This window comes from Malus domestica, chromosome 14 (assembly GCF_042453785.1).
Source record: "Malus domestica chromosome 14, GDT2T_hap1".
NCBI lineage: Eukaryota > Viridiplantae > Streptophyta > Magnoliopsida > Rosales > Rosaceae > Malus > Malus domestica.
The window spans coordinates 22895461-22922801 of NC_091674.1; the positions used below are offsets into that span (position 1 = coordinate 22895461).

The window sequence follows — 27341 nt, forward strand, 5'->3', positions numbered from 1 at the left end:
TAAGGGTTCAATATTTTTCCACCAGTAAGTGATCACTTGCAAAAAAATATAAATATTTTACTTTTGTTTTTCTTAACAAATTATTTGAAAAAAAAAGGCTAAATAGCTAAAATTGTCTCTGAGATTTGCATAACTCATTACTTTGGTCCCTAATATTTCAAATCGATAAAAGTGGTCCCTGAGATTGTCTACCATCCATCATTTTGGTCATTCAGTTAAAAACACCGTTAAGTGTCCAGGAGCTCTTGGCCGGAAGTTTAGGCAATCTTCAAAGCTTTGTAACTCAATCGTTCTTTAAGCAAATTTGACCCATAATATATCAAAATGAAGATAGGAAAGTGTAGAATAAGATTATATCATTTAGAAGCCCAATGGATGCCGAATTTAGCCGGAAAATAGCCTCAAAGTTGACTGGTCCGAGGGAAAACTAGAAAAATCGCTAGAAACTGGGTAAATTTTAAATATTCATAACTTCTTCAATACGCAACGAAATCAAGTGATTCAAAAACAAAAATCATACTTCTCGACGAGACTAAGAGAATGATACCTTTTTAGACGGCTAAATCGCTGTGGTTTGGCCGGAAAACGGATCGAAAGTGGCTAACTCGAGACCAAGACAGCCACTTTCGAGCCCTTTTTCGGCAATACCACGGCAAGTTAGCCATCGCAAAAGGTACCATTCTCTTTGTCTCATCGAGAAGTATGATTTTTATTTTTGAATCACTTGATTTCGTTGAGTATTAAAGAAGTTATGAACGTTTAAAGTTTGCCCAGTTTCCGGCAAATTTTCCAGTTTTCTTTCAGACCAGTCAACTTTGAGGCTATTTTCCGGCTATCTCCAGCAGCCATTGGGCTTACAAATAGGTATAATCTTATTCTACACTTTACTATCTTCATTTTGATATATTATGGGTCGAATTTAGTTAAGAAACGATTGAGTTACGAATCTTTGAAAATTGTCCAAACTTCCGGCTAAGCGCTCCAGGACACTTACAGAGTTTTTAACTAAAGGACCAAAATGATGGATAATGGACAATTTCAAGGACCACTTTTATAGATTTGAGATGTTAAGGATCAAAGTGATGAGTTAGGCAAATCTCAGAGACCATTTTGACTATTTAGCCGGAAAAAAATGCAGGTTTAGTGAGATGGTGAGGAGCAATTTGAGGCTGGTCAGTCTCCCTCTCATCTGAGAAGGCCGCACAAGTTTCAGTTTCCTCAACTCCACCTCTCTATTTTTAGGTCAAACAACCAAACACCCAATCACAACTCCGCCATCTCTCTCTCTCTCTCTCTCTCTCTCTCTCTCTCTCTATCCTCCCTTTCTCTCTCTAAATCTCTCTGCACTCACTGCAATTCCTTGTTCTCTCACTTTCCCCATTTCATTAAAAATAAACAAAACATGATTAAGAAACAAAGATTATTGCCTGCAATCCCCATTCACCACTTACCCCCTCTTCCTGTAATCGTGGAGGTCCCTTCTAAAGCTGCCCTCTTTCCTTCCATGTTTCCTACTCTTATTATATAACCTATTCTGCCTCCCCTTTCCAAATTTTTATTCTTTCCGATTAAACAAACACGGAAACAAATACCACTTTAACATACCCTTTTGGTTTCTGCAGTTGTGAAGTTCTTTTGGAGGTATATTTGTACTGGGGGAGGTCAGAAAGGTCCACAGCGATAGCCTTGGCTGATGCTTTTATCACATCAGGTAAAAAAAAAAGCACTTTCTACTTTAGAAGCTTTTTCTCTCCTTAGAGAAGTACAAGTTACCCAATTCGCAGATACTGCTTCTGAGTACAAAACTTTGGCTGTTTCCAGTGGATTTGTTGGGTTTGTGGTTTTTTTTTGCTAATAAAATTTGGGGGTCAGAAACAAGCAAAGAATAAAAAAAAAGGGAAAAAAGAAAGATTCAGACTTCAGTGGAGTTTCTTTTAAGATTTTGAGGGAACTGTAGGGTACTGAGCACCTTGTTTTGTTTCTAGCTTCGAACTTCTGTACCTGGAAATCTGTACGTTTCTGATTGCATTTCATTTCACTTTCTTTCCATTTCCTTAATATTTATGTTTATGTTTAATGGGATCTCTGTCCTTCCAAGTGATTGGATCTTGTTCTTGCTTTGTGAAATTTGCATATTTTTGCTTTGTTTGTGTTTCCAAGTTGAATATATAAGTTTATCGGTGTGGGGTTTATGATTATGAATAAAGATTGAATCTTTACATATTTGGTTGATAGTTACAGTATGTGATCTTAATGTTCTGAATTTTGCTTTTTCTGCCTATTCCTGTATTAGATAGGTATGTTTTTTTTTTTTTTTTTTTTTGATGTGGGGTTTATGATTTATGAATAAAGATTGAATCTCTTGATGAGTTATAAATGGTTATTAAGTTGGGACTTGTGATTTGTGAAAAGGCGTGAAATTCTTGAGATTTTCATTGACGGGTAGACTCTGGTTTCTTGATGTTTTCGTTCGATTTGAAACTTTTTGCAGAAAGAATAAAATGGCCAGGGATATTAGTGGTGGATCGCAAAAGCACCACCACGTAGAATCCAAGAAGAAGAGGCTCACTTGGATCTTCGGGATTTTTGCGCTCTGCATAGCATGTTACATGTTAGGAGCTTGGCAAACCACTTCTGCCCCTGTCAATCGATCTGAGCTCTACCAAAGGGTTGGTTGTGATGAAACGTCATCTCAATCCGGGAACAAAACCTCCTCACCCGTGTCATCATCTCCGCTTCGCTTGGACTTCGAAAGCCATCATCAAGTGGACGTCAACAAAACCGAGGCCGTTCAAAAGTTCCCACCGTGTGACATGTCCTACAGCGAGTACACTCCATGCCAGGATCCAAGAAGGGGGAGGAAATTTGACAGGAAAATGTTGAAATACAGAGAGAGGCACTGCCCTACCAAAGAAGAACAACTTCTTTGCCTTATTCCTGCTCCGCCAAAGTATAAGACTCCTTTCAAGTGGCCTCAGAGTCGTGATTTTGCTTGGTATGACAACATTCCCCATAGAGAACTCAGCATTGAGAAAGCTGTCCAGAATTGGATTCAAGTCGAGGGTGACAGGTTTAGATTCCCCGGGGGAGGTACCATGTTTCCAAGGGGAGCTGATGCGTACATAGATGACATTAACGCACTCATTCCTCTCACTAAGGGCAACATCAGAACTGCAATTGATACCGGCTGTGGTGTAAGTAGCACATATATGTGCATAGATGTGTATATATGTATAATTGATTCACACTCCATTATTGCTAGTAAATTTTGATACACTTTCCTGTTTTGCATATTTAGGTAGCCAGTTGGGGTGCTTACCTGTTGAAGAGGAACATCGTGACAATGTCTTTTGCACCGAGAGATTCGCATGCAGCGCAAGTTCAGTTTGCATTGGAGCGTGGAGTTCCTGCTATGATTGGTGTCATGGCTTCTAAGAGGCTTCCCTACCCTGCAAGGGCTTTCGATATGGCTCACTGTTCCCGCTGCTTGATCCCTTGGATGAACTATGGTAAAGTGTCTCTGTCTCTCTTTCTAGTTTGCTTCAACATATTAGACTATCTCACATTACTATGTATGTATCTATTCAAACCTCTTCACCTAACAACTTCATCTAAATATTGGATTAGATAATAATTAGTGAGGATCTACTATTCTTAGGCTTAAAATGTTGAAGTAAAATTCACCACTAATTTCATATGATTTGGTTTTGAATGCATGTGGATTTTATTTTGGACTATTTTTGCAGATGGTATGTATCTCATTGAAGTGGACAGAGTTCTAAGGCCTGGTGGTTATTGGGTTCTCTCCGGGCCGCCTATTAACTGGAAAAAACACTGGAGGGGATGGGAGAGAACTGAAGAGGATTTGAAGCAAGAGCAAGATTCTATTGAGTCTGTTGCAAAGCGCCTGTGCTGGAAGAAGGTGATCGAGAAGAATGATCTTGCAATCTGGCAAAAACCTATCAATCACGTCGAATGCATTAAGAGCAGGAAGGTGTATAAAACACCACATATATGCAAATCAGACAATCCAGATATGGCTTGGTACTACTCCCTGTGCTTTGTTCGTGTTTTTGTTCATTTGATTTGGAATGCGAATTCTCCTGTACTTAACTCTGCTTAATGTGGCATGTTTTGTGCTTAAAAGGGAAAGAGACATGGAGAGTTGCATTACTCCTCTACCGGAGACAAGCGATCCTAATGACGTTGCTGGTGGGGCGTTAGAGAAGTGGCCTGAACGTGCATTTGCTGTCCCTCCGAGAATCAGCAGTGGTTCAATACCAGGAATCACAGCTGAGAAACTCCGTGAGGATAATCAACTGTGGAAGGAAAGGGTGGAACATTACAAGAGGATTGTACCAATTTCCAAAGGAAGATATCGGAATGTGATGGACATGAATGCTTACCTCGGTGGATTTGCTGCAGCATTGTCAAAATATCCAGTGTGGGTTATGAGCACCGTCCCCGCCAACTCAAACCAGGACACCCTTGGTGTAATTTACGAACGTGGTTTTATTGGAACGTACCAGGACTGGTGTGAGGCTTTCTCAACGTACCCTAGAACATACGATCTCATCCACGCTGGTGGGGTCTTCAGCATATATCAGGACAGGTAAAAACTCATTCCGCAATAATTTGCACTTGATGTTCGAATTTCGCAACTTTGAGGCCTAATGTGGTTTGTACATTGCAGGTGTGACATAACACTCATTTTGCTGGAGATGGATAGGATTCTGAGGCCGGAAGGAACGGTTGTGTTTAGGGATACAGTAGAGATCCTGGTGAAGATAAAGGCGATTACAGACGGAATGAGGTGGAAGAGCCAGATTATGGATCACGAGAGTGGACCTTTTAACCCAGAGAAAATTCTTCTTGCAGTGAAAACTTACTGGACTGGTGAAGAAAAAAAGGGAAGCTAGTAGAGATGTAGCAGTGTATTCTTCTTTCCCTTTTGCTTGCAATTCTACTTTTTCTTCTTTTTTTTTTGTTAATTTTTGTTGTTAACCTCTCTTCTCTTGGTGCATGATCAATGTTTTGCTCTGGGATTTTGTAAAAACAGTATAATCTGCTTCCAAGTGGGAAATTGGATAGTTTCTTCTTTGATCAATCGGTGGAGGATTTGAACTTGAGATCTTTTTCAATATTGAGAGGAAAAGTGTCGTTAAACTAAGAGCTAGTCAGTTTTTAGTTGTGAAGATATTTAGCAACAAGTGTTATGGTTAGTAATTAGCCTTACTGGCTTAGGAGTTGGGTAATCCATCTGTTGAAGCTTCATATGTTAAAATTAATTTGAATAATCTTCCTCTATACTTTTATCTTTTAGTTTTATTATCTTCTCCACGTAAAAGTACTTTATTATAAAAAGAAATGATCCAATTTTCTTACCTATGATATTGTAGGCAATGTTTGCCTGCTTTGGGAGAGTAGTCAAAGTTTGGCTGCTCATTTGTCTATTCCATTGAAAATGCTCCAGATTCTTGACTCTTAATATTAGAGAAAAGGTTCTGGGCTTGTTATTAAATAAAATCATTAGGGTTGGTAGGTTGAATCTGGCGAATTGGGCCAAGGCAATCAGGCATACTGAAGTCTGAGGTTGTTGTTAAGGCTACAATGTTGGAGATAGAAAGGCTCCCCAACTAAGACCATCTTCAATCCTAACCTAAAACCTAAAAATATTTAGCCCAGAAAATTTAGGTTTTAGTCCAGAAACAACTTTTCTGCTCCAATCCTTTTGGCCTAAAATTTTAGCCCCAGATTATTAAAAAATGAATTAAGGCTAATTTTTTTTAAATTAACTTAAAAAAAAAAATTATTTAGACTATCCTAAATTAATTTTATGAACATTTTAACCTAAAAATATTTAAATTCCGATAAATTTTGAAAAATCACTAAATCAATACATGAAAATCATGATAAACCACATAAACTTAAAAAAAAAAATTATTCTAGCCGTTGGAAAAAAATATTTAAATTCCGATAAATTTTATAATTATTCTAGCCATTGGATTTACATTTGGACCGTTAGATTTGATTATATTCGATTTAAGCCGTTGGATTCAATAAATATATAAATATAAAACAAACAAAAAAATTGAATGTGGACTGTTGGATTAATCAACGGTCCAATTACCACCACCACCCGATGAAGAAAAGTAATCGTTGGCTACAGGACAAAACCCACTTTTCACTCTCATCTGTGGGTCCCAGCACCTTTTGTGGGCTAAATTTGTGACCTATATTTGCCTTCATTTTAAGTTTTAGGTTTTAGGTTTGGTTTAGGTTTTGGGTTGGAGTGGATTTAGGGGGGGAAAAAAAGGGAAAATTTAGGTTATAAGTCACCATTGGAGATGGTCAGTCCTGGTTCGCAACTTAGACTCAAGTCAGGATTGGAATCTGAGCGTCGTCATTGGGTTCTAAGACCATCTCCAATGGTGACTTATAACCTAAATTTTCCCTTTTTTTTCCCCCCTAAATCCACTCCAACCCATAACCTAAACCAAATCTAAAACCTAAAACTTAAAATGAAGGCAAATATAGGTCACAAATTTAGCCCACAAAAGGTGCTGGGACCCACGGATGAGAGTGAAAAGTGGGTCTTGTCCTGTAGCCAACGACTACTTTTCTTCATCGGGTGGTGGTGATAATTGGACCGTTGGTTAATCCAACGGTCCACATTCAATTTTTTTGTTTGTTTTATATTTATATATTTATTGAATCCAACGGCTTAAATCGAATATAATCAAATCTAACGGTCCAAATGTAAATCCAATGGCTAGAATAATTATAAAATTTATCGGAATTTAAATATTTTTTTCCAACGGCTAGAATAATTTTTTTTTTAAGTTTATGTGGTTTATCATGATTTTCATGTATTGATTTAGTGATTTTTCAAAATTTATCGGAATTTAAATATTTTTAGGTTAAAATGTTCATAAAATTAATTTAGGATAGTCTAAATAATTTTTTTTTTAAAAGTTAATTTAAAAAAAAATTAGCCTTAATTCATTTTTTAATAATCTGGGGCTAAAATTTTAGGCCAAAAGGGTTGGAGTAGAAAAGTTGTTTCTGGACTAAAACCTAAATTTTCTGGGCTAAATATTTTTAGGTTTTAGGTCAGGATTGGAGATGGTCTAACAGTGAGACTTGAAGGAAGTTGAGATTTTATTATAAAATTAATTGATAATTTAAAAAGTAGCTTAATTTTTTTGGGTGTGTTTGTTGCACTAAACTATATCGGATTGGGCTAACTTTAAGAACTAAGTACTGGCTTAGAATAAACTAAATTATATTAACTTAGTGGAGCGTTTGGTGTACCGGATTAAGAAGCAGGATAATAAAAATAATAATAATTAATTCTCTTCTTTTTTTCTTTTCTTTTTCTTGTTCTTGAACACTCTCTGGACCAAGAAATATCACTCTTCCCTCTCCTTTTTTTTATGTCCAAATTCCACAACTTTCTCCCTCCATTTCAATTGATAAAGCTCCCAAATCACAAAACGCAATACAATCACAAAATTCAATTGAAATCAAAATCGAAATTGCAGATGGGTTTCCTGTATTTGTGACGGCGATGCTCAGATTCCAATCTTGACTTGAGTCTAAGTTGCGAACCAGGACTGACGAGTCAAGAACCTCGTCTCCTTAAGCTTGAAAATCACTGGGTTAGGTCGGTTTGTCCTCGGTCTGGTGGTGTGATTTCGCAGGATAAAGGACAAAAGAGAGGAAGCAAGGAGAAAGGGAGAGGAAGCGATTCTAGGTTCGGGACGAGGAAAGAGAGAGAGAAAGCGAAGTGAGCAGCCATGAGATAACGAAACTTTTAGGGAGAGGCATCTTAGTGAGTCCCATGGTTTTTTTTGGGGGGGGGGGGGGAACATGCCAAGACCGACTAGCCTCGTTGTTAGTCAAGGCGAGTCCTCGCTAGTACCACTTAAGTTAGTCCCCGTTACTTAGTATTATGATATAATGATATTTATCTTCACTTGTAAGTGAGAGGTCTTAGGCTCGATTCTCGCTAAAGGTGACATTATTGCTAGCCCATTGTGAGGTTAAGCACACCCCCTTCCCCTTAGTGTAGATAATATCGGTTGTTCAAAAAAACAAAAAGTTAGTCCCGCAAGCAAACAAACATGGATTGCACTATATCTTTAATCCTATCCAATTCAGTGAGAGCTAAAGCCATCTTCAACCGAGCCGGCTAGAGGGCAATAGGGCAAAAAATAGCCAGAAATGAACCAAAAACCATCTCCAACTAAGGGCTAGGCCAAAGGGCTCGTGGGCCCCATCAAGCCAAAAATATCAAATCAGGCCAACCGATTGGCCCAAAGGAGCCAGCCAACTAGCCCTAAGTCGTCCCACTTTTAGAATCCAACGATTACCTGGCGTCAATATGACGCCAGGTGATCGTTGGATTTGAATTTTTTTTCCTGACAAAATTAAAAAAACAAATATTAAAAAATTCCTATTTTTTTCTTATAAATACCGAAGCCATTCCTACACCATTTCATACTATCTTACTTCATTTTATTTCAATTCTTCACGTTCTATTCTCTTACCTCTTCCAATAATCTTTCCTTCAAATTTTTCAATAATTTTCAAATGGCCGGATCTGCATTGAAAGGTAGGGCTTGGACCCGAAAAGAAGATGAAGCTCTTTGCAGGACTTATGGATTGGTCTCGGAAGATAATGTGAGGGGGAGTTCGCAAACAAGTGAAGGTGTTTGGACTCGTACGTCCAAAAAGTACTATGAGTTCTACGAAGGCACCACTCCACCGAATTCCCGAAATCATGAAAGTTGTACTTCAAGATGGAAAAAACATCTTCATCCAAGTTTGAATAAATGACATCAAGCAGTGTTAAAGGTCGAAAGCAGACATAAAAGTGGAGCCAATTACTACTGTTTATACCATATTTAGGGCCTCGTATTTAGATCTCATACAAATACTCGAGGGACTTAAATGTAATTATGTAATAAAGGAATTGGCAAATATGTAATTAGGGGAGGAGCCCTTATTCTATAAAAGGGCCTCCTCACTCTCACAATTGGAAGAGGCCAATTCCTAGGCCTGAGATCCCTTCTCTCACCCTCTCAACGCTCTCACTCTCAAAGCTCTTTCTCCCTCAAATAAATACAATCAGTGTGGACGTAGCCCAAACCTTGGGGTGAACCACGATACATCTTGTGTTATTTACATTACTTGCAGATTCACGGTCGGATTTACGTTGTTTCAAGACCTCCGGTTTTGTGCATCAACATTTGGCGCCGTCTGTGGGAAACGACACAAAAAATCATGTCGGTTCTCTTTCATTTTTTCATCTCACCACCGTGAGACCTCATCACGGTCCACCGTGAATCTGCAGAAACCCAACACCCACACTCAGAGACACCACCATCTCTCTCCGGCTAGGCAATTATCTGGTACATATTGATATTATTATTGTTATTTGCATTCATCAGATAAATCAGAAATAAGTAGTGTTTGCGCCGAGTAGCACAAATTCCACCCCTCCCATCAGCTCCTTTCATGCAAAGAAACCCTTTTCAGAGACACCAACATTGACATACCACCAAGGAAGCTTCTCACTAGCCGCCGCCGCCAAGAATTTTCCTCTTCTGACATGTACACCGCAACTGACTATAGATCCCCGAGCTTCTCAGCTGCCTACAAGGCCCTCCTCCGTAGTTCTGAGTTTGTCAAGAGCTCCACTTAGTCTTCCAGAAAGTTCAGTTCTTCCTGGAAAACTTGGCCCGGGACGACACCAGAGTATGGATGCTGATGAAGTCGGGTTGCATGGCGAGCCAGTTTAGGATCTTGAGTCGGGCCATAGGCATGGCTCTCGATATTCTGCCCCTCGGGTCGGTCGATGCCTCCGTTGAGGTCAAGAAACAAGATGAAGAGCTTGTGAAGAGGCAAAGACAGCGAAAAAGATATACAAGTGGATAAATGAGTTTTGGTTGGAGGCGGTCATGATGTTGATGCAGAGAAGAATGAGCGATCGGTTGGCAGTCGGGTTTTCCCGCAAGGACCGACCCCGCCGTGATGAAAAGCTTTGAGATGGTGGACAGGGACAGGAATGGGTACATCGACGAGCACGAGCTGCAGCAAGCTTTGTCTTCTGGGTACCACACCAATTAGACACTTCAACCACAACCAACCACCAGGAAGAAAAAAGCATATTTGTGCATCTGAATTTACCGTTGTGCCCTTCTAAGGTGATGTGGGGAATTTGATTTAACGGGAGGAGGGCAGATGCGGTGGAAAGGTGTAAGGGGAAGTGTGCAAGGAAGCTTAAGAAATGGAGTTTATCAGGAAAGTCGTAGCTCTTGAAGATTCGACAGTGGAAGTAGCTGCCAGAGCGAGGTGTCTATCGCTGGCGATTCGAACTTGGAAACGAAGCTCGTCGAAGAAGAGATATCTGAGATGTTTTCAGTGGCTTGCAGGGGTATGATTGGTAAATTCAATAAAAGAACTGCATCAGACAGGGATGGGGAACATAGGTGGGCAGAGAAGGAGTGGAGAGATAAACAAAGGCAAATGGGTGGTGTCTGTCCTAGCAATTGTCATTCTAGAGAAAAGCAATGAAAGCAATGGCAATTAAAAGCTTAAACTCAGATGGTCTCCAAAGGCCATAAAACATGGGTGGACAGATATAATTGCGGAAGACCAGAGATAATTGCGGGGGACTCATGGATCATGCAGAAAGGAAAAGCAGAAAGGAAAAGAAAAAGCTTCTGCAGCCATCTACCATTCCACTACCCAACTTTCAATTGTGCAGATACTATCCCATTATCCAACTATCTGCCATACCCACCTTCTACAGCAGTATTTTTTAATGATGTAATTTATTTTTATTATCTTTTGGAGACATCTGTATAAACCCCATCAGAGGGTAAAAAAAAAAAACAAAAACAAAAAAAAACAAAAAAAAAAACAAAAAAAAAAACAAAAAAAAATGAAAAACAAAAAAAGGGTTCACTAATACCCCAAAAAATTATTCGGCAAACTCGCCGCTATTACCACCAACCAGGTGATCAAAGTACATCGAGTACTCTAAAATTATTCGGCAAACCTGCCGCTATTACCACCAACCAGGTGATCAAAAGTACATCCAGTACTCTAAAAATTAATCGGCAGCCTGCCGTTCTTATCACCAACCAAGTGATCAAAATGTACAACCCGTACTCCAAAATCATACATGGGCATCACTCATATCAATCATACATAAACATTCATGAGCATCACTCATGTCAACATCCATGAGCATCACGTATACCAACATTCATGAGTCTCATGTCAACATTCATGAGCATCACTCATGTCAACATCCATGAGCATCACGTGTACCAACATTCATGAGTCTCATGTCAACATTCATGAGCATCACTCATGTCAACATCCATGAGCAGCACTTATGTCAACATTCATGAACATCACTCATGTCAAACAAAGCTTCAGAGCTTCAATTACAAAGCCTCAGGGCTACAATTACAAAGCTTCAGGGCTACAATTACAAAGCCTCAGGGCTACAATCACAAAGCCTCAGGGCTACAATCACAAAGCTTCAGGGCTACAATTACAAAGCTTCAGGGCTACAATCACAAAGCTTCAGGGCTACAATCACAAAGCTTCAAGGCTACAATTACAAAACCTCAAGGCTACAATTACAAAGCCTCAGGGCTACAATTACAAAGCCTCAGGGCTACAATTACAAAGCTTCAGAGCTACAATTACAAATTTTCAGTGCATGGTATACAAATACTGCCTCCAGCCGAACAAACCGCCACATCGGCCCATACATGGATCAAATTTCAAGTCTCCAGGCAACAGACTCTATTGACCGAAGACTTGGGGGACTACATTATGTACCATATATTGGGCTTCAACTGGGCCTCATGAAAAATACTTGGGGGACTTAGCCCATTATTCATGTATTGAGGAGCGAGCCTTTATTCTATAAAAGGGACTCCCTCACTATCATTAGAGAACATCGCCACTTACTGAGCAACCGCCTCGCCGTGAGCATCAACTCTAGCCCATCATTTATGTATTGAGGAGCGAGCCCTTATTCTATAAAAGGGACTCCCTCACTTTCAACGCCACAAGCCGAGCCAACCAAGGCAACATAAGCCACGAACCGAGTAACCTCGCAGCATGTGCTACTTCTAGTTGAGCATCATTTCAGATTGAGCACCACCTCATATCGAACATCAGTTCAAGACAACATCTAGTTACTTCGGCCCACACATGGACTGAATTTCAATTCTCCAGCCAAAAGACTCTCTTGACTGAAGACTTGGGGGACTACTGTTTATACCATATTTAGGGCCTCGTATTTAGATCTCGTACAAATACTCGAGTGACTTAAATGTAATTATGTAATAAAGGAATTGGCAAATATGTAATTAGGGGAGGAGCCCTTATTCTATAAAAGGGCCTCCTCACTCTCACAATTGGAAGATGCCAATTCCTAAGCCTGAGATCCCTTCTCTCACCCTCTCAACGCTCTCACTCTCAGAGCTCTTTCTCCCTCAAATAAATACAATCAGTGTGGACGTAACCCAAACCTTGGGGTGAACCACGATACATCTTGTGTTATTTACATTACTTGCAGATTCACGGTCGGATTTACGTTGTTCCAAGACCTCCGGTTTTGTGCATCAACAACTACAATGAAGTAAGTGTTTTCACAAGTTATTTTAAATATTTAATTATATTACATTTAATTTCATAAATTAATTTCATTTAATTTTTGTAATTATATTTTCTAGGTACGCCAAGCGGAGAAATTGTATATGGAGGACAACTCGAAACCCTTTAATCATCACAGTTGTTGGGAAATTTATAAAGGGTGGGTGCTATTTGAAGATCCATCTCTAGAAAGAGTTGGTCCTACGCCGATGTTCGGAAATGCATCCTCAAATGCAGTTGGGGATGAACATGGATCTCCTACCATTCAAGAAAAAAGGGTATAAAATCCGTCTTCGGGTGAAGGTTCCATACTTAGGGCTATGGGACAAAACAAGGCCTGAAAATTGAAGGAAAATGGCAAGGCAAAGGATGATTACGCATTTCAACAGGAAATGGTGTCCTCATTGCGATTAATGACAGAGCAAAATTCCTTTGCTGTGGAAGAAAGGAATCGTAGGCATGAAGAACGGGAAAAACAAATTTAAGAAGAGATGGATGATAGGTACATGCAAAGGAACACTTCGGATTACACTCCAATGAGTAAGACATATTTTGATAGGAAAAAGAGGGAAATTATGGCCCAACAAGAGTTGTTTACATCCGACTATAATCCTACAATGGCAGATGATGATGATGATTATAGACTTTAAATTTAAGTTGTTGTAGTTTTTAAATTTTAGTTGTTGTAGTCATTAAATTTAAATAATAAATTATGTTTAGCCTATGACTCTTTGGCCCCCATCGGTTGGAGATGATTTTTTGTCACAATGCTATGTTAGGCCTATGGCTCCTCGGTTGGAAATGGTAAGAAATATAGCATGACACTGTTCATTAAAATATTAATTTATTGGAGGACTACATGGCTAAAAGGAGCTATTTGACCCTCATTTGGTTAGACATGGCCTAAAGAAGGCAAACAAATGCCCTTTATAAGTTTACGTACGGTCCATTATCTTATAAATGTGAAATTCATTTTCAAGACTTTAAATATGCAACTTACAAGACTTGTGGTTGAAGTAATATTTATTAAAGATTCTGTTCGACTTTCTGTGTTCAAGGCTTCAACCATTATTAGGAGATGATGGACAAACAATCAGATATAGTGGTGGAGGCCCACATGGTGAGAGGGCTTTGCTTAGCTGGACCTGATTGTATTGGAACGGCACCCCAACTGAGTGTGGAGTGACACTTGACTTAGATGTCACTAGGATCAAAATTCAAGCAAACATAGACCTAATAAGTTAATAAATAACACAATTTATGCAGGAGGAAGAAATCAAACAAATAGCTCCAATCACAAAATGATGTGAATCCGATGCCTTATTTAAATCCCAAAATTCCCCCTATTTATTAAAGTGAAAACACATCGAAAATTAGATATTCAAGCACCAAACAATGTATGCTACACATTAGTTTTTTAATCATTAGATGAGACGAGTTCAGTTAATCTCTTTTAAAGTATATAATGACATTTTATCATTTAATTTGCCAAATATGTCATATATTGTTGTATAAAAAAACTGTTTAAAACATACGAGTCATATGATACATGTGACTTATGATCAATAACCCGTTGTATGTTTAACATAAGAGCACTAAATGATATTTCATCTCATAAATAACAAACGCGGATTGAAGTTGTAAAATATGAACTATTAAATCAACCAGATAATCAGACATTATTAATTGATTTAAGAGTGCAGATCGATCGACCAGTCCAGACTCCACACAGAATCAAGTCCTTCCAATATTATTGTCTTAAAACCTTTGTGTATATCCATGCAGGGGAGTTGGGTTTTATTTAGTTTGTTGGCTACCACCAGTGTGGGTGCGTGCATCATGCATGTGTATTTGTGACGGTCATGTTCCCCAAACCAAAAAACCAAAAAACTCCATAAAAATTATATAAACATTTTGGGTGGACCGCGGAAGTTGGAGGAGGGGATTGATTGTTTCGATTGAAAGGATCAAATCACATCGAGGTACCATGTTTCCGAGAGGAGCTGATGCGTACATAGATGACATTAACGCGCTCATTCCTCTCACTAAGGGCGACATCAGAACTGCAATTGATACCGGCTGTGGTGTAAGTAGCACATATATGTGCATAGATGTGTATATATGTATAATTGATTCACACTCCTCTATTGCTATTAAACTCTGATGTTCTTTCCTGTTTGGGTATTTAGGTAGCCAGTTGGGGTGCGTACCTGTTGAAGAGGGACATCATGACAATGTCTTTTGCACCGAGAGATACGCATGCAGCGCAGGTTCAGTTTGCATTGGAGCGCGGAGTTCCCGCTATGATTGGTGTCATGGCTTCGAAGAGGCTTCCCTACCCTGCAAGGGCTTTCGATATGGCTCACTGTTCCCGCTGCTTGATCCCTTGGATGAACTATGGTAAAGTGTCTCTGTCTTTCTTTCTAGTTTGCTTCAACATATTAGACTATCTCACATTACTTGATTTGAAGTTTTCGGAGCTGCATACTTCAAAATAGGCATGTGTGTGTATATATGTACCAAACCTCTTCACCTAACAACTTCATCTAAATATTGGATTAGATACTAATTAGTGAGGATCTACTACGCTTAGGCTTAAAATGTTGGAAGTAAAATTCACCACTAATTTCATATGATGTGGTTTTGAATGCATGTGGATTTTATTTTGGACTATTTTGCAGATGGTATGTATCTAATTGAAGTGGACAGAGTTCTAAGGCCTGGTGGTTATTGGATTCTTTCCGGACCGCCTATTAACTGGAAAAAAAAATACTGGAGGGGATGGGAGAGAACTCAAGAGGATTTGAAACAAGAGCAAGATTCTATTGAGTCTGTTGCAAAGCGCCTGTGCTGGAAGAAGGTGATCGAGAAGAATGATCTTGCAATCTGGCAAAAACCTATCAATCACGTCGAATGCATTAAGAGCAGGAAGGTGTATAAAACACCACATATATGTAAATCAGACAATCCAGATATGGCTTGGTACTACTCCCTGAGCTTCATTCGTAATTTCGTTTATTTGATTTGATTTGGAATGCGAATTCTTCTGTAGTTAACTCTGCTTAATGTGGCATGTTTTGTGCTTAAAAGGGAAAGAGACATGGAGAGTGGCATTACTCCTCTACCGGAGACAAGCGATCCTAATGACGTTGCTGGTGGGGCGTTGGAGAAGTGGCCTGAACGTGCATTTGCTGTCCCTCCTAGAATCAGCAGTGGTTCAATACCAGGAATCACAGCTGAGAAACTCCGTGAGGATAATCAACTGTGGAAGGAAAGGGTGGAACATTACAAGAGGATCGTACCAATTTCCAAAGGAAGATATCGGAATGTGATGGACGTGAATGCTTACCTCGGTGGATTTGCTGCAGCATTGTCAAAATATCCAGTGAGGGTTATGAACACCGTCCCTGCCAACTCAAACCAGGACACTCTTGGTGTGATTTACGAACGTGGTTTTATTGGAACATACCAGGACTGGTGTGAGGCTTTCCCAACGTATCCTAGAACATACGATCTCAGCCACGCTGGTGGAGTCTTCAGCATATATCAGGACAGGTAGAAACTCATTCCGCGATAATTTGCATTTGGTGAGGCCTAATGTAGCTTGTACATTGCATGTGTGACATAACACTTATTTTGCTGCAGATGGATAGGATTCTTAGGCCGGAAGGAACGGTTGTGTTTAAGGATACAGTAGAGATCCTGGTGAAAATAAAGGCAATTACCGACGGAATGAGGTGGAAGAGCCAGATTATGGATCACGAGAGCGGATCTTTTAACCCAGAGAAAATTCTTCTTGCAGTGAAAACTTACTGGACTGGTGAAATAAAAAAAGGAAAGCTAGATGTAGTAGTGTATTCTTCTTTCCCCTTTGCTTGCAATTCTACTTTTTTCTTTTTTCTTTTTTTGAACTGTTTTTTTTTAACCTCTCTTCTCTTGGTGCATCATCAATGTTTTGCTCTGGGATTTTGTAAAAACAGTATAATCTGCTTCCAAGTGGGGAATTGGATAGTTTCTTCTTTGATCATTCGGAGGAGGATTTGAACTTGAGATCTCTTTCAGTATTGGGAGGAAAAGTGTCGCTAAACCGAGACCAAGTCAGTTTTTAGTTGTGAAGATAGTGTTATGGTTAGTGATTAAGCCTTACTGGTTTAGGAGTTAGGTAATCCATCCTATTGAAGCTTCATATATTAAAATTAATTTGAATAATCTTCCTTTACTTTTATCTTTGAGTTTTGTTGTCTTTCTTCACGTAAAAGTATTTTATTATAAAAAGAGATGTGGGATCCAATTTTCTTACATATGATATTGTAGCCTGTAGGTAATGTTGCCTGCTTTGAGAGTAGTCAAAGTTTGCCTACTCAATTGACAACTCAATTGGAGCTTGATTTTGCCTATATGGACCATAAAAACGAGGTTGGCTACTTATTTGTCTATTCCATTGGGGATGCTCTACCCTGACTCCTAATATTTGTGCAGATTGAGAGAAGGTTGTGGGCTTGTTATTAAACAATATTATTAGGGTAGGCAGGTATAATCTGGCGAATTGGGCAAGCCAATTAGGCATACTGAAGTCCTGGGTGGTTGTTAAAGTTACAATGGTGGGGATAGAAGGACTCCCCAACTAGTAGGCTAGTGAGGCTTCACGGAAGTTGAAATTTCATTATAATCAATTGATAATTCAAGAAGTAGCCTAATTTTTTATGGATGCGTTTGTCGCACTAGATTAGCTTTAAGGACTAAGCTGGACTGACTTAGAATAGATTAAGTTGTACTAACTTAGTGGAGCGTTTGGTGTACTATTGGACTAAGAAGCAAGATAATAAAAATAAAAATAATTAATTTTATTTGTCTTGTTCTTGAACACTCTCCATGGACCAAGAAACCTCTCTCTACCCTCTCCTTTTTTTTTTTTTTGAGAAAAACTAATGAAAATGGTTTGAAAACTTTGAGTTTTAACAATAAGGACAAAATAAAGGGTAAAGTGAATAATACCATGATTGACTTTTTAGTGTAAAAATGTGGTTTTTCGTTAAAATGAATAATATCTGAAGTTTTTCGTTAAAGTTCCATTTTTTTTGGTCTAAATTCCGCAACTTTCGACCTCCATTTCAATCGATAAAGCTCCCAGATCACGAAACTCAACACAATCACAAAATTCAATTGAAATCAAAATCGAAATCGCAGATAGGTCTCCTGTATCCGCGACAACGACGCTTATGGTGTCTTTACAAAACCCAATGACGACGCTCAGATTTTGATTCCGACTTGAGTCTAGGTAGCGAACCAGGACCGACCTGTCAATAATCTCATCTCCTCGTGCTTGGAAATCACCGGGTCAGGTCAGTTTGTGCTTGGTCTGGTGGTGTGATTTCGAAGGATAGAGGGCATAAGAGAGGACATGAGCGGAGAAGGAGAGTAGTAGAGAGAGAGGTGTCTTAGTGAGTCCCATGGTTTTCTTTGGGGGGGGGGGGCGGATATGCTAAGACCGGCTAGCCTCGTTGTTAGTCGAGGCGAGTCCTCGCTAGCACCATTTAATTTAGTCCCTGCTACTTAGTACTACTGGTCCAGTGGTATTCCTCTTCACTTGTAAGTGAGAGGTCATAGGTTCGATTCTTGCTAAATACGACATTATTGCTAACCCACTGTGAGGATAAGCCCATCCTCTCTCCCTTAGTGTATATAATATCGTTTGTTCAAAAAAAAAAAAAGAATTAGTCCCGCAAGCAAACAAACATGGATTGCACTAAATCTTTGATCCAATCCAATCCAGTGAGAGCTAAAGAAGGCAAACAAATGCCCCTTAGGGACATCTTGATATAGAATCCTAATTTTTAAATGTCATAAACTAAACATCTATTCCTTTTGCAATTTTGAATAAACATTTTCCCTACAATTTTGGATCTTAATTTTATTTCATTAGAAATCTATTTAGGTTAGCATTCCCTTTTTTCCTCCTATTTTTAGGCGTCTCTTACTATGATGATTCAAGATTTTTTTATTTTTTATTAAAATATTTATTTTAGTAAATTAAATAGAATGTAACAAAACTCATTGCTAGGTACATTTGGTTATATCGGTATGTTTGAATATAATGGTACATTTGGTTACTTGGTACATTTGGCTTTTTGGTACATTTGAATTTTTGGTACATTTGGTTTCTTAGTACATTTGAATATTTGGTACATTTAGTTTTTGGTACATTTGAATTTTTGATACGTTTGTTTTCAAAACATAAGTTTTATTACCTTTTTTCCTAAGAATGAGGAATTACTTTAATTAATTATTATTATTTTTTTATAGAAAGAGTCGTTAACAATGTAAAAGTTTAAATTACTTTAATTAATTTTTTTTGTTTTATAGAAAAAGTCATTAAAACGTAGGAGTTTAAAGAACCAGGAAAATAAAATTTCCTAAATTGTAGTCAATTAGTTACAAGATGAAGTGAAGATGCCTTTAAAGAAATTATATGTAATTTAAAAAATTGAAAAATGTTGATGTGGCAATTGGTTAAAACCTCGTAATCAAATCTTAGAAAGGAACAAATGTTTGATCTAAAATGTATTGAAAAAAAATGTAAGGATTCTAATTCCTCTCTTTAAATATGTAACTTACAAGACTTGTAGTTGAAGTAACATTTATTCATTCATTCAAGATTCTGTTCGATTGCCGTGTTCAAGGCTTCAAGCTTTATTAGTAGATGATGGACCCAAACAATCACACATAGTGGTGGAGGGGCCCATATGGTGAGAGGGCTATGCTTATCCTGGACCTGATTGTACTGGAACTGCACCCCAGTTGAGTGTGAGAGTGACACTTGGCTTAGATGTCACTAGGATCAAAATTCAAGCAAACATAGACCTAATAATTTAATAAATAACACAACTTATGCAGGAGGAAGAAATCAAACAAATAGCTCCAATCACAAAATGATGTGAATCCGATGCCTTATTTAAATCCCAAAATTTCCCCCATTTATTAAAATGAAAACACATCGAAAATTAGAAATTCAAGCATTAAACAATGTATGTTACACATCAGTTTTTTATTCATTAGACGAGACGAGTTCAATTAATCTCTTTTAAATTATATAATGACATTTTATCATTTAATTCCCCAAATATGTCACATATTGTTGTATAATAAAATTGTTTAAAACATACGAGTCATATGATACATGTGACTTATGATCAATAACCCATTGTATGTTTAAGATAAAGAGCACTAAATGATGTTTCATCTCATAAATCATGTCGAATATTGAAATCGTAAAATATCTCTACATATAAAGCCAGGAAGCCTTTTTGGAGTCATTAATTTCACAAAAAAATTTAGAACATAAATGTTCCCCAAACAAAAAAGTTCAAAAACAATCTAAAATTATTCTTAAAACCTTTGTGCGTATCCACGAAGGGAGTTGAGTTTTTTTTTTTACTTGATGGAATAAGAGAGGAAGAGAGTGAAGAAAAGAATAAAAACAAAATGGTTAAAATAAAGAACAAAAAAGAAAAATATAAAAAATAAAAACACATAAAAAAAAAAAAGTCTTTGCATCTACAACCTCCGCTGGGCTTCTAGTTTGTTGGCTACCACCAGTGTGGGTTCGTGCATATGTATTTGGGACGGTCATGTTCCCCAAACCAATAAACTCCATAAAAATTACATAAACATTTTGGGTGGACCGCGGATGCTGGAGGAGGGGATTGATTATTTCGATTGAAAGGATCAAATTGCATCGAACGCAGTCGATTGAAGCACAAAAGGAAGAAGATTTTGGCGATGGGGGATGCCAAGAGGAACACTTCTTCTTCTTCTTCCGGCAGTGACGAGGAGATACAAGCACAAGTGGCCAAGGCGGTGGAGGAGGTGAAGGAGCTGCAGGACAAAGCTGCTTCCTTTGTATCCAGAGCCGCCACCGACGAGCAATCCCTCCGCCAGCGCGCCCAATCTCTCGATTCCTCCATCCGCCGCCTCCGCTCCCAGCTTTATTCCCTGCTTTCCAGCAAGGCCTTGGATCCCAAGTTAGCAGAAAAGGTAAGTTCTTTCGACCCCTTTTCTGGTTTTTGTTTCCTTGTGCTGCTTCTGCATGTCTGTGCATGTAAATCCAACTTCTGAAATTGCTGATTTAGCTTATTTTCTGGATCCATTCATTGCCCATTTTGTGATTTTGCTTTCTGGGATTGTAATTTTTCATGAAATTGTAATGGAATGTTTGGAATTGATGGGTGTTTTGGATGGATATGTTAATGGCAGCTGGAAGAAGATTTGCAGAGGGCCACATGTGTGTTGGTGGATGGCGAGGCCGCTTCATTTCTTCCTGGGAAATCTCAGGGTACCCTTTTCATTAACTGCCTCATTGATCATTTAATCTGAGGTTTTTGCTTTAGTTTTGTGTTAATTGATTGGATTGAGCCGTTGTATTTATGTTAAAGGGTTAAAATTTATGCAGGAGGAGGGTTTCTGAGGATGTTTCTCGGTCCTATCAATGTACGTTCCTCTAGCAAAGATATCCAACTCAAGGTTAAAGAGGAATACAACGCATACAGAGTACGTAATAGTCTTATTGCTTTACGCTTTTGTCCCAATTTGCTTTTGATTCTGGTATAGAACATATATCGTGAGCTACATATACACAATGTTTTGAAAACTGGAGGAATATATTCATCTTGCATTGGAGGTAACAATAGTATTCCTTACTTTAAATATGCTAAGTGAAGAATCAGTTCTTGGGATCATGCCTTTAGTTCATAGTTACCTACTGAGCCAACTAATTACAGTCAATCGAACCTAGGAAGAACCTAAGACTTATTCATGCTTAAGTGGTTTCACATACAAAAAAAGACCACTTTGTCTCTTTCTTGAATTATTTTTCCAAGGATGGTTTTTGTTTCCCTTTTTTAATAGCCCTTTGAATGACACAAGTGACATAAACGTTCTCTATGATTTCAGTATAACTGGGGTTTATTCCTTCATTCCATGACTTTTTTGTCTTTATTTTTATTTTTATTTCCTCTCACTAACAAGCTATCTTGAATTGCGGTAGGTATACGTTTAAATACAACTAGAAGGCCCTTGAGGTTAAATTGACTACTTATTCTTCCATCAGAGATAAATAAGTGTGCTTGGAAATTCTTATCGTTCATCTTAGTGATTTATGCTAATCAACATAACCTCAAGGTCATAAATGTTTTACTTGCCCCCTTTTTGTAATTATGCCTTCTTATTTTCGTTGAGATCTGCTCCCTGAGGGTAGAATTGACTCATATAGTATGCTTTCCCTCATGCTGCTTCGTTGCTCTTTATCTCATATAGCTACTTTCTCCATCTTGACTACAAAGAATGTCAAGCAAAAATAGTTTGAGCAGCTTACTTACAATGATATTGCTCTGGAGCAGGATAGAACTGCCCTACTATTCCTTATTTTTCCAGCAACACTACTAATACTAAGATCTTGGATTTGGGATGGATGTTTGCCAGCATTTCCAGTTCAGGCTTACCAGGTACATTGAGATCACGTGTTTCATATCATATGATTTGAATGTGCTGATATTTGTGTCTATATGGATGATTTCGTAATGGATTTGACTTGATTTTATACTTATCAAGGCATGGCTGTTATTCCTCTACACTGGTTTGGCCCTGCGAGAAAACATACTGAGAGTAAATGGAAGTGATATTCGTCCATGGTAAGTGCATAGCATCTTTCCTCCGACATTTTTTCCTTTTCCCTGGCTGTTATTCCTCTACACTGGTTTACAAGATAAAATAACCAAGTTTGTGGCCTCTTATGCTCAACTTGGGTTGATAACATCCGTAGTTTCTTTACAATAATGAAGCTGAATTAAGTCAAGCTCTGTGTGCACATGCAGGTGTTTGTTTATATATATTGGTTCCAAATTGTGTTGGTTCAACTAGTATTTGTAATCACGTATGGGCTGTTTAGGATCCATATATAATTTCAGAGTAATTGTAATATCCCTTCTCTCTTTTCCTAAGTAATGTAAAAGTCACATTTTTTTGAGGTATCATTTATTGAGTTGTGATATTGGATAACCGGGTGGGGTGAAGGTGAATAAAACCAAGAAAACTTTGTCTATAATTGTTATTCATGGTCAATCTGATGACTTGGTACTATTATTTTTCATAACTTATCACAGAAATTTCTTGTGCCCACTTTTGTGGTTTGGGTTGAAGGTACATAAACCAAGGAAACGTTGTTTGCAATTGTAATTCATAGTCAATCTTATGACTTGGTACTATAATTTTTCACAACTTACCACGGTAACTCTGATATGATTCCTTTGCCATCCCATGCATTGATTCTTCTGGTGGTGCTTAATTCACAACAAACCCATATGTTGTCAAAATGATCATTCATGCATCCATTTTGGTTAGTTAATTGGCATTGTAACTGAACATACGAATTTCTTGTACTGATATGCTTGTGCAGGTGGATATACCATCACTATTGTGCTATGTTTATGGCCCTTGTTAGTCTCACATGGGAGATTAAAGGACAACCAAATTGTTCCCAAAAGCAGGTAAATTTTTTGTTTTCTTGTGTGTTAGTGTTAATAGCTTTGGCGCCGTTAATGATTTTGTTAAATCTTGTCCAGAGAGGTGTGCAACTTTTCCTACAATGGGCTATGATGCAAGGAGTTGCTATGCTTTTACAAAATAGATATCAACGCCAGAGACTCTATACTCGAATTGCATTGGGAAAGGTTCCATTAAAAAGATTAATTGTTTGATTGCAAAATTTAAGCCTGATTCTGGCGTTTTATATATTTGTTTTGCAATTTCAGGCCAAAAGAATGGATGTGGTCTGGGGAGAAACAGCAGGCGTAGATGGTCAATTGTGGATTCTATGTCCAATACTATTTGTTTTACAGGTGATTGGACAACCTGATTAGTTTTTACATACGGCAGAATTTGAACTAAGGATCTACCGCTACCCCACCTTATCCCAATCCCACTTGAGCTAAAGCTCATGGGCAGTTAGTAGATATATGATTTAACCATGCTAAATGCAACCTTGTTAACTGACTGCATTGACTTAATCATGCATCTTAGGAGTTCGCATGATATGCAGCAGAACGAATTGGTGAAGAAAAATCATAGTCTGTAGAGTTTCGATTGAGTAGTTTTCTTTTAAGTTGCAGCACAAATTGATAGGTTGCATCACTTACGCTAGCCTTTGTGCAAGATAGAGATTGGACTGGTACACCACAGATAAACTGAAATAGGCCGACCTTGCTAATGCATCTATGTATGATGTGCAAGTGGTTGGGTGGGAAAAGTTGCGTGAGTAGTGATTCGTTCTTTCAATGAAATGCAATGCAGACCAAGTCCGCTCCATTTTTTTATTCTATCCAGTGACTTGAATGCAATAATAACTGAATAATTGTTTGTGCTTGTTGTTTTAGGGTTTTGAGGCATATGTCGGAATACAGTTGCTCACGACTGCTTTTATTGGCGTTGTTTCAGAATGGCAGGTAATTTTTACCGAAAGTTTTCTCTGATTTATGTGAACAAGAACAAAAATGAAAGAGCATCATGTTGTCTTCAGAAATTAGACAGTTTGATGAGCTCCCTGTAATTTTCAAAAACAGAAGGGCTAACACTCAAAAGTGGAACCATATGTGACGTGGAAAAATATTTTTGGCAGGTGAGTTTTTGTGGCGTGCTGTTAGTTTTAATGGCAGTTGGGAACTTTGTAAATACGGTACAGACGCTTATGGTGAAGTCGAGGTTTAAGGCAAAGATGAAAAGAAGTAAGAGCAAGCAGGATCTGTAGTAAGGAAGGGCCGACCCCAATCGGTAGGATTAATCTCCCTGGAGCATCATAGGAACTCATTTTTGTAATTTTTTTTCTGTTTACTAAAAGTTGTTTCAACACTGGTAGCGAAAATTGCCTTTCGTTTTGAGCTTTTTTATGAATGTAGAATTGATTACTTTAAGAGTCGAGTCTGGTCTTGAGTCTTGAGTCTTGAGTTAATTTTTTGTACACAACAATGTTCGGTATATGGGATTTATATGCATCTACAGTTAGAAAGTCAAGTCATGAACGTGCTCATCAGCCATTTGATGCATGTGCAACATGCATCTTCTGTCGGTCGCATGTACGTGAACAATTGTCGTTAGCATTGACATATAATTAGAGAGACCATTGTCGTTAGCATTGGCATATAATTAGAGAGACAGTGAAAGCAGAAAAGTGAAAACTAGTGCATGAAACAAAGGGTTTGGTTTTCAGCCACGTACCAGACGCCAGAGAGTACACGTGATGCAAAAGGAAGGAATCTCATCACACAGCCTTTCCATCTTGAAATGGAGCTTAGAAAAGGGACAAGGATTGTCTACCCTTCCTTTTTTAATTTCTTTCTATATTTTGTTTGTTTGTGTGGTTACGGTTAAGTCACATTAATATTTTATATTACTATTTATTTTTGTCTTATTATCTTTATAAAAAAAATAATATAAAATGTCAACGTGGTTTAACCGTGATCACACAAAACAAGAAGGCATGGAAGGTTATGGAAAATTAAAGGGCAGACAATCCTTATCCTTAGAAAAGACACCATCACTACAATGCTTTGATTACGAAATACAAGGAATAAAGTGTAAACAATGTGAAATGATTTCCGTACACGCTTACATGGAAATAAAGGAAAATAATCTTTGCCGGATCTTTTTCATGGATATTCTAGAGATCCGTGATCGTGACTGTTTATTGTACATTGTGCGGTCATAAATCAATTCAAAATTTAAAATTTAAAATTAAATATATATAGTACGTAACGAAAACTGACCGCACGATGTACGATGAAAGATCACAATTGTGGGATCCCTAGGAAAAAGATTCAGCGAGGATCCTTTTCCAGAAATAAACATAAGTGTGCAGATAAAAAAATAGGTGTGCAGAAATTACTTTTTTGAATATATCTCAAAGTGTATAAATAACGGCAAATGAATTATGTACACGCCTAAACAAAAAATAAACACGGGTGTGCATGAAGTGAAAAAAAGTATACAGAAATAACTTTCCTAGATAAATCTGAGATTTTCACATCAATTTCTAATGGCAACGTCTCAGATAAAAGAGAATGCTTTCAACAAATTGAGCTAAGGTCCTCTGTAATAATACAACATTGATCAAACAATGCAAATTACATCCGGATATGAATACTTTGATAATTTTAATAATCATGTGTGCATGTCTTATGAACAAAGGATCCCATCACTCATGTAATTAACTTGAAAAACAAGAAAGAATAAAAAGAATCAATTCAACGGAAGTTCATGTCTACTATTTATAAGTCTTTTTATATATATTCTATATTGATTTTTCTGTACATTTGTTTAGCAATTGGGAAGGGTGTTGCGTTGGGGGTTTGGAGAGAGGGAAGGAAGGAGAGTTGCAATCGGCGGGATTTGGGAAATGGCTGTATTGTGGAATTCTAACTGGAATAAAAATTGAGAAGGGAAGCTTGAGTGAAGGTTTGGGTCTCTAGTATTTATTATTGTGGAAACTTCTAAAAAGAATTTAGATATATATTAGAGGTTATTTTGGGAATAATAGTAGGTGAGAAAATAACATTTTTATTTTTTTAACTTTTTGTGGTGGGTGGGGAAGTAAGACATTGTGATGAGTCTAGCAACATGTCTATATTTTAGTTAATCATTCATAAATCATCTTTGCAGAAAAAAAGAAGAAGTTAAATTCAATACCATTAAGACGTTCAATTTGACACATGTTTTGTTTCTTTTTGCTTCTTTTTACTAAAAGCAACAAATAAATTAAGATGCATGTATTTATCAATTTTAATTGTTACAAATTCTTCCCTGGTTTGTTGAACCTTTAATACTTGTTGCAGAAAGAGAAATAGTACAGCCTGGGACCTTTGTCAAATTAGATGTTTAATTTTTTTTTTCCTTAAAAAATAGGACAATTGGTGGTAAACCACGGTTATCCACCATTTTTAGGGGCTAGGAAGACTCACAGAGGCATTTCAGCCTCCCCTTAGCCACAACTCTGGCTTCCACACTAGCAGCGGGTTTCGAACCTGAGACCTTCAATTTTTAGTTTGAAAGAAGCCTCGCAATCCGTCTTTTATCACTGAGCCACCAACTCGTGGTTAAATTAGATGTTTAATTAATCTTTCCACTAACACCAATCAAGTACATTCCTCTTTGTTCCATGTGCTGTATTTAAAAAACCTAATTATTTGTAATTAACTATTAGAGACATGTGTTTTATATATATTTTCCAACTCATACAAACACCTAAAGTGTGAAAAGATTGGAAGGCTTGTAAGCAAAACTATGTGGCATTTTGAGATAGGAAATAAATACAGTAACATGCAGAAGAATATTGGGCAAGATTTGAAATAGAAGGAAAAAAAAAAAAAAGCTAATCATTAATCTTGAGATTAATTTGAGAAGTGTACATTGTCTATTGAGTGACTCAAATTGACCTGCAAAACTTCTTGGAATTCTTCAACGCACATCTAACCGTTAAATTCAACAATGAATAAGCTTGTTATGATCTTTATAAACTACATTCAAATGGAAAAACCTAATCACGAGATACAATTAAGAACTGCTTTGCATTAGAGAAGAGAATGTAAGTTAATATTCAGATAGAAACTGCA

The 27341-nt window shown here is 37.8% G+C and overlaps 3 protein-coding genes across 9 annotated transcripts; all 3 read left to right on the forward strand.

The window, feature by feature from the left end:
* Nucleotides 1-1100: 1100 nt before the first annotated feature.
* LOC103441140 (probable methyltransferase PMT18) lies at nucleotides 1101-5548 on the forward strand. 6 transcript variants are annotated; one of them, XM_070812351.1, is made up of 7 exons: nucleotides 1146-1711; nucleotides 2492-3194; nucleotides 3299-3509; nucleotides 3747-4044; nucleotides 4148-4612; nucleotides 4694-4934; nucleotides 5400-5548. In XM_070812351.1, the coding sequence occupies exons 2-6, from the start codon at nucleotides 2502-2504 to the stop codon at nucleotides 4917-4919; spliced, it is 1893 nt and encodes a 630-aa protein (XP_070668452.1). In that variant the 5' UTR covers nucleotides 1146-1711; nucleotides 2492-2501; the 3' UTR covers nucleotides 4920-4934; nucleotides 5400-5548. The 6 variants fall into 6 exon arrangements, with proteins under 6 accessions (XP_008378063.3, XP_070668452.1, XP_070668451.1 ...); XM_070812350.1 differs by lacking the exon at nucleotides 5400-5548 and adding an exon at nucleotides 5060-5307; XM_008379842.4 differs by lacking the exon at nucleotides 5400-5548 and having other exon boundaries at nucleotides 1146-1474; nucleotides 1623-1711; nucleotides 4694-5307.
* An 8944-nt stretch (nucleotides 5549-14492) lies between these two features.
* Nucleotides 14493-16919, forward strand: LOC103424438 (probable methyltransferase PMT18). The gene is made up of 5 exons (XM_070812352.1): nucleotides 14493-14773; nucleotides 14877-15087; nucleotides 15369-15669; nucleotides 15778-16242; nucleotides 16333-16919. Exons 1-5 carry the CDS (start codon nucleotides 14675-14677, stop codon nucleotides 16382-16384), a joined length of 1128 nt encoding a protein of 375 aa, XP_070668453.1. The 5' UTR covers nucleotides 14493-14674; the 3' UTR covers nucleotides 16385-16919.
* Nucleotides 16920-20162: 3243 nt separating this feature from the next.
* LOC103424426 (uncharacterized) lies at nucleotides 20163-24647 on the forward strand. Of its 2 annotated transcripts, none has more exons than XM_008362508.4 (10): nucleotides 20163-20721; nucleotides 20941-21019; nucleotides 21137-21234; nucleotides 22083-22187; nucleotides 22294-22373; nucleotides 23138-23228; nucleotides 23304-23411; nucleotides 23493-23579; nucleotides 24114-24182; nucleotides 24300-24647. In XM_008362508.4, exons 1-10 carry the CDS (start codon nucleotides 20467-20469, stop codon nucleotides 24306-24308), a joined length of 981 nt encoding a protein of 326 aa, XP_008360730.1. In that variant the 5' UTR covers nucleotides 20163-20466; the 3' UTR covers nucleotides 24309-24647. The 2 variants fall into 2 exon arrangements, with proteins under 2 accessions (XP_008360730.1, XP_008360731.1); XM_008362509.4 differs by having other exon boundaries at nucleotides 24356-24647.
* The last annotated feature ends 2694 nt before the right edge of the window (nucleotides 24648-27341 follow it).